General features: G+C 37.4%; 1 protein-coding gene across 1 annotated transcript in view; it reads left to right on the forward strand.

The window, feature by feature from the left end:
- Positions 1 to 1,966: 1,966 nt before the first annotated feature.
- ADCY8 (adenylate cyclase 8 (brain)) overlaps positions 1,967 to 6,966 on the forward strand; it is a 51,969-nt gene continuing 46,969 nt past the window's right edge. Inside the window, exons 1-2 of the mRNA XM_010156133.1 lie at positions 1,967 to 2,125; positions 6,139 to 6,409. Of these exons, the coding sequence (XP_010154435.1) occupies positions 2,001 to 2,125; positions 6,139 to 6,409 (396 nt within the window). The 5' untranslated portion in view covers positions 1,967 to 2,000. The remainder of the gene's footprint in view (positions 2,126 to 6,138; positions 6,410 to 6,966) is intronic.

A 6,966-nucleotide genomic window follows, 5' to 3' on the forward strand; every position in this document is an offset into this window, starting at 1 on the left:
AGCATATCTATAAAAATTCTTCAAAACACATTACAAATCACCATGCTCTCACTTCTCTTAGTTGTTCTCACAACACTTAAGACACTACTTGAGTATGGAGGAGTTGTTTCCTGTCCAGTCTTCCAGAGACAGGTGATTGTTTGTTTGATTTTGATATTTCAAGACTTTTTGCTTGCAAACAAATAAAGAAATTTGTAGATGAAAACAATGAACTTGGAGTATCAGAACACAGAAAAAAACCCTTCCCAAAGCTTATTCTTTATTATTTTATTAATATCTTTTTTTAGAGATATGAAATGTGCTAGCTTCCTGATATGATGAACACATCTGTAGTAGGGAAACAGCTGCACTGGGACACACCATACTCATGGTTTTCTCCAAAGTTGCAGAATATGCAGGAAAGGGAAATAAAAATGAATTGTTTATTTTCAATTCCTTAGAATCATAGAATGGTTTGGGTTGGAAGGGACCTTAAAGATCATCTAGTTCCAACCCCCCTGCCATGGGCAGGGACACCTTCCACTAGACCAGGTTGCTCAAAGCCTCATCCAGCCTGGCCTTGAAGACATCCAGGGATGGGGCATCCACAACATCTCTGGGCAACCTGTTCCAGTGCCTCACCACCTTCTCAGTGAAGAATTTCTTCCGGAAATTCCTTGCATTTTTATACTTTTTTTTTTTTCTCCTCCCCCTCTCACAAACTGACTTCATCCCCTGTTGCAACAATGAAAGGTCAAGTATTGAATGCAGTAAGCAATTTCCCCTTTTGTCCTCTGGAGTCTGTCAAGGTCATGACTGAGGCACCTGGGGCAATGGTAGTTAGCTTTAGAGGTGTGAAATAGAGCTGTTTATTCTTTGCCTGCTCTGTTGTGCGATCTTGCTGTGCTGCTATTGACTTCAGCGACAGACAGTAGAACCATGACTTTTTCAGAGACACAGCAGCTTTGTTTGTAGACCAACAGTAGCAATGTGCTTTTCTAACCTGAGTATGCTATTCAAATATTAATGAACACTAGCTCTATTAGTATTTCTGGTGCAAATAATTGTTGTCACACAGGAGGAACTGGAAAAGTGCTCTCTTTGTCATATCAGTGGATACACCTCAATTATTTTAGTTGTGAGCTTCCCACAGTGATGTGCTGGAGTGTCTCAATACTGATTTGGAAGAGGCAATCCCAGGTATAAGACCACTGCTAAGGTGCCTGTGGCTGTGAATGATGTATGTTGTATCATATCATAAGAGGAAGATATTATTTTAACACAATAAAATTCCCTTTTTAATCAATAGACATATGAATTGAAAATACTGTTGGGACAAAGTCTCTCTTCTGAGACTGTTAACAAATATGCCTGCATGAGTTTACTTTTGGGAGGTGAAATGGTCTTTCCATCATAGAGAATGGAGGAGACTTATTTCAGAATGACACCATTATCATAACAGAAAATGGTGTTCTGGACAAGTCTACTGAAAATAATTCACCTTTGGACAAGTAGCTCTGAAAATTTTTTGTTAATAAAGTAACATTTTTGAAGTATTTAAAATTATTCAAAAAAGTGCAACAGAATATAAAAGTATATTCAGGTTCAATAATAGTTTTTGTAATGTTTGTTGTTGAATACTCTTTCATAATTCTAAGCTAAAGAACTCAGTGTGTCCAGACACTTCACTCAAACATCTTTTTCCCTCCCTACCTTTCTGTCTGATAAAAATAATGAGTGCCACTGAACCTTGCGTGCAATTAAGTGCTTAATGACAGTCTGGCTTTTAGAATCATTTTATCACTACCTGTACTTTGCTACCTAGAAAGTTATCTCTTCATATTACAGACAATATGGTTCTTTATAACAAATGGCATTGTATTTTACATCATACCTTTTTCTAAAAGATATGAAAAACCATGGTGAATACTTTCATGGGTCTGGTCTTTTCTCTTTGTTTTTTTTTTTATTTTGTTTCATTTAACAGATATGTTAGGTCAAGAACGAAGCATGACATTGACATGAGAATAGGGATACATTCGGGATCAGTTCTGTGTGGAGTGCTGGGCCTGCGAAAGTGGCAGTTTGATGTCTGGTCATGGGACGTGGATATCGCAAACAAACTTGAGTCAGGTGGAATTCCTGGGTAAGGCAACGTGTATTTCCCACAGTCAGAAAACATTGCCAACATAGTACACTGTTAACCTTGCCAACAGATTAACTGTCTTACATTGTATCATCAATTATGACTTTTTTTTGTTTTGCTGTTATTTTGTGGTTGGCAAGAATTTGTGAGGCTATAGTCAAAAAAGGCAGAAATGGTCAGTTTGCAGAGGAATAGGAAAAGACAAAAATATTTCTTGTTCTTTGCCAGCTGTGATTTTCTGAAAAAGGTCAGTGGTGGTATTCAGCCCATATAATACTCAGAGGGAGCCCAAATTTCCCAGTTAGGTGTTGACCATTCCTGAGTGTTTCCAGGCTTCATTCTCTTGCCATTGGCATTCAAATGCTGCTGTGAGGCATAAGGCTGTAATTTATTTTATTTCATAATGCACAAAGTGTGGGAAGAAATATGTGTTCATAACCCAGTACTAATAACAAGGCGTTATGAACAGCAGGCTCGCCATGAAGTCTTTTAAATAATTTGATACTTTAGTAGATGTTTTGAGATATTTATGTCAGCTTGACTGCATATGAAAATATATGGGTTTCCATTGAGCTGCCTAGTTTTAATTTGTCTGAAGTGGCTGATTCACCTGGAAGATAAAATGTTATTTCTGCCTCACATGACCTATATTTCATGGTCATTTGGAAGGTGCAAATAATAAATATGAAGCGATAGCAGTGGTCGCAGTAATATTCTGTTCACTTTCAGTTCCACATTCCATTGATGAAAGATGTAGCAAAAGATTCCCTACAGCAATTCAATTTTTGGCCATGGAACATAGAAGCAATAGCAGTGGACATCTTTATGCAGAAAAAGTCTAAGTGATGCTGTCGTCTTGAGTGAGAGAGGTTTTACACCATCAGATCTGAGCCATGTGCTGTGCTCCCTACACACACATCAGGATATGTCAGAGCTGTCAAGTTCCCAGGAAGTTAGGAAGATATTTGCTTTATATTTTATTTGCAAATGTGTTCCCCTTCCCCCATTCCCCATAGTAGACCTTTATATTAATATATATTCCTAGAATCAGCAGAAAATGAGGAATTGCATGATCTGAAAACAACTTCTATACTCTGCATATGTCACCAGTGTATAAAATTGCAGAAAAAAAAATTTCCCTGCTGCTTATCCCACAATAGCCCCAGATGACTAAGAAAGGTCACATGCTACTTTGTTAACATGAGTAAATCAATCATCTAAGTTTCACCATCCACACCTGTAAAAAGTCTAGTTTATTGCTGTTAATGGGTGCAAGTAGTACTGCTATTAATGAATAACCCGGAGAATGCACCACCTTGCTGTTGTTGATAAAATGCCTGGCTAGGTTGCACTCTATTGGAGCAGAGTGATTTTCACTGCTGTATATCATTTTCCCAACAAAACAAAGCCTGTATGTGGCAGCAATTCACTAAGTCCCTCAAAACTGTGATTTACACCAGGCTTTCCTAGTGTGCAGAGCAGATTTAATAGAGCAGTTAAATTCACTTCAGCCTCTCCCTACTTCTCCCTGCCACCACCATTCAAATCCCCTTGCTTGCCACAATACGGGGATCATTCCCAATCACAGAGCTGCACTGCTTTCCTTTGTTTCATCGGAAAAGCTGCCCTGGGGTTAGGAATGGTCCTGCTCCCACAGTGTGAAAAAACAATATGAACCACAGCCCTTTCCACAGTGGAGGAAGGCAGCTCTCCTGCCTGGGATGGAGAGAAGGGGCTGGGGGAAGGAGAGAGGGGGCTCAGCTCTTCCCCTTGCGGGTTGCAAATCACCCAGAAACCTCATAAGCATGGGTGATGCAGGGACAGATTGGCCCCGAGCGAGGGAGCATAAGTGGGCAGCCCAACTGTCATGGAAGGAGGCCCTCAGGAGCACTGAGAAAAAGCAATCATTTCTCGTTTTCTGAGAGGAAAAAATTGTAACCACAACACGAGAAGGAAACCGTAAGATCCTACAGTATTATTTCAAAGGACACTCTTTTTCCAGGACCCCATCTTCTAACAATCTTTTCCTGGTGTATCTAGGTATTAATCCGTGGTATTGAATCAGTGTAAAACCTAGCTAATAATTAATTTTTCAGGCTGTACCAATGACAGGTATCGTCTAAGGCTTCGGGTTTGATAAGGTTTCAGCAGCTGGACAAGCTATACTTTTTGATTCCAGTACTCAGGTTCCTGATCTACTGTATTTGCTTAAAATTAGAAAGAAGACTCTCCACTATACATTTTAAGGTTTTTTTAGGCAAGCAGTACAAAAGGTGAACCAAAAAATATTTTCAATCTACCAACAGTTTATTAATATTTAGTCCATTTAAGGGTATTACATCAATAGCCAGCCACATTCTGGTTAAAGCTGTTAGTATTTCCATTATAAAATCCATATTTCAGGGCTTTATAATGCAATCTTCCCAAATTATATTAGTTGAAACTCAGCACAAAGATAGTCACCCTGGCAACTAATGTATCACTTTCTTCTTCTTTCTTCTTTTTCTTTTTTTTTTCTTTTATTAGTATTTTACTTAAATCAATTTAGCCTATTTGGGTTCCTTAAAGCTAGGAAATGCATTTTCTTTCTGAGAGGCCATATGTTTTGGCTTTAAAGCCCATGGCCAAAAAGTTGCTTATATTTGTGAAACATTTTTGCTATTTTTTATTGTCTGTTTTACTGACATTTGACTACAACAGAGTACTAATCTCTGTGGACATCACAGTGGCGTGACTTCAGTGGAAGTTGTATGAAACCTGTGTTGACTTGAGAGGGAAGCTGAGACAGGTTAAAAATGGCTGAAATAGATACAACTTTTTGATCTTTTAATTATGAACTGATAGTCATTAGTCCACATAGACCCAGTTTGTGCCAAATTTTGATACTTCTGGGCATTTCACACTGCTCAAAGACAACCAGCACTTTATTTTCTAGCAATACATACCCATAATACATGTACTTATAGCTTTTTATTCTATTAGTATTTTATGCAATTTAACTCCACAATGTCATCCTTTAAGTCCCAGAAGAAAGAATTTTAGGAATTTGTCAGCAAGTCTGACTTTCAGGAAGTGTCATGCATCCAAAGTTTGAAAAATTTATTTACTTGAGTTAGATAATTTTCCAATGAGCATCTCCTCTTACTGCATTTATGATGCTGCATTATAAATTATAACATGGCTAACCATGTAGATGTGTTTTAGAGATATCTGATATTTACCTTACATGTAGGACTTTGAAGATTTCTTAGAAATAGAAACAAGAAAGACCTACTCTTTTTCTGTTTTTTTTTCTACTTGAACTTTTTCCTACCCTTCTCAAGCAGTCATAATTATGGTTAAGAAAGTCCAAATATCAAACACCTCCAGGTTTGTTTGGAAAACATCCAAAGTCCTAACATGCTTTGCAAAGTTTGAGATTTTCCTACATCATGTCTTAAATTCAACTTCACTTTTGCAAAAGCTTTTTGAACTCTTCACTTTATCTTACTGGAAATTATCACCTCACTGTTTTTTATATAGTTTCCCTATTTTCCTAATTCACTTCAGCTGCAATCAGACCACTATTTTCAACTGGCTACGCTACCTCAGGTAACAGAAGATAATTAAACATAAAATGCTCAGATGCATATCATATATTTTCCTCTCACCAAACTTACTTGAAGTAGCAATTTTCATCCAGTCTGAATAGTCTTTTAGGAAGGTCTCGCATTCAACTATTACTGTAAGCAAAGATATCAGGTGTGAATATCAAAGTGTTCTTCCTGTGGCAGAACTTTGTGCATTCATGAGATCCTATTGCTGTGAATGTGTCTTGAGAGTATTTTTCCCCAAATGAAGCTCATGTTTGTTCAATACACTATTTAATTTGCTTTATAGAAATCATCACATACAATAGAGAACCTTCTATTTATCCATCATGTTAAAAATTATGCCAGAGTTCATAAACTCCTTCTTGCCTATGTATACTAGAGCACAATCAGTATTTGCTACTACTTATTTCACTTATGCAGGAGAATTCACATCTCCAAAGCTACTCTGGACTGCCTGAACGGGGATTATAAAGTTGAAGAAGGGCATGGCAAGGAGCGTAATGAATTCTTGAGGAAACATAACATTGAGACTTATTTAATTAAACAACCTGAAGAGAGTCTGTTGACTTTGCCTGAAGATATTGTGAAAGAGGCTGTCAGCTCCTCCGACAGGAGAAACAGTGGAGCAACATTTACCGAAGGATCCTGGAGCCCTGAACTTCCATTTGATAACATAGTAGGAAAACAGAATGTAAGTCAAACTTCCTTTAATGTCATCAAGTATGAACGCATGCTTGAGTGCATTTCAATAATGGAAGCCTCAGAGGAGCCAAATTCATCTTTAACCTTTATTCTAACACGTACTGTAACAGCAGAGGATTAAACAAATTGTTTCAGGCAGAAATAAATCATGTATCCAAACTGGGGAAGTGCCAGGGGACCAGAAGTTTGGGCTTTTTTTCCAACTGAAATTAAATATAACACAGTTTAGTTTTGACTGAACCAGTCCATAAAGAAGTAAATTGAAAGTAAAGCTAATGTTACTGAACTAGTTAGGACATTCCAGTCAGAGTGTGTATCTCATTGCATAGCTTCACTTCACTGCCATCAAAGCAAAGGGATGAGTGAATGGACATTTTGCCAGAAGAAAAAGCATAGTGTAGGTTATTGTTATATAAGGGGAAAAAAAATGTCTACCTTAGAAAAGCAGCTTATGAAAACAGTTTGTCTATTCTTCACTTTATTTAATTACTATTTTTTAATTAAAAAAAATAAAATTTAGATTCCAAGACATAATTAAGGTTCAGC

Source organism: Eurypyga helias, unplaced genomic scaffold (assembly GCF_000690775.1).
Source record: "Eurypyga helias isolate BGI_N326 unplaced genomic scaffold, ASM69077v1 scaffold8317, whole genome shotgun sequence".
NCBI classification, from domain to species: domain Eukaryota; kingdom Metazoa; phylum Chordata; class Aves; order Eurypygiformes; family Eurypygidae; genus Eurypyga; species Eurypyga helias.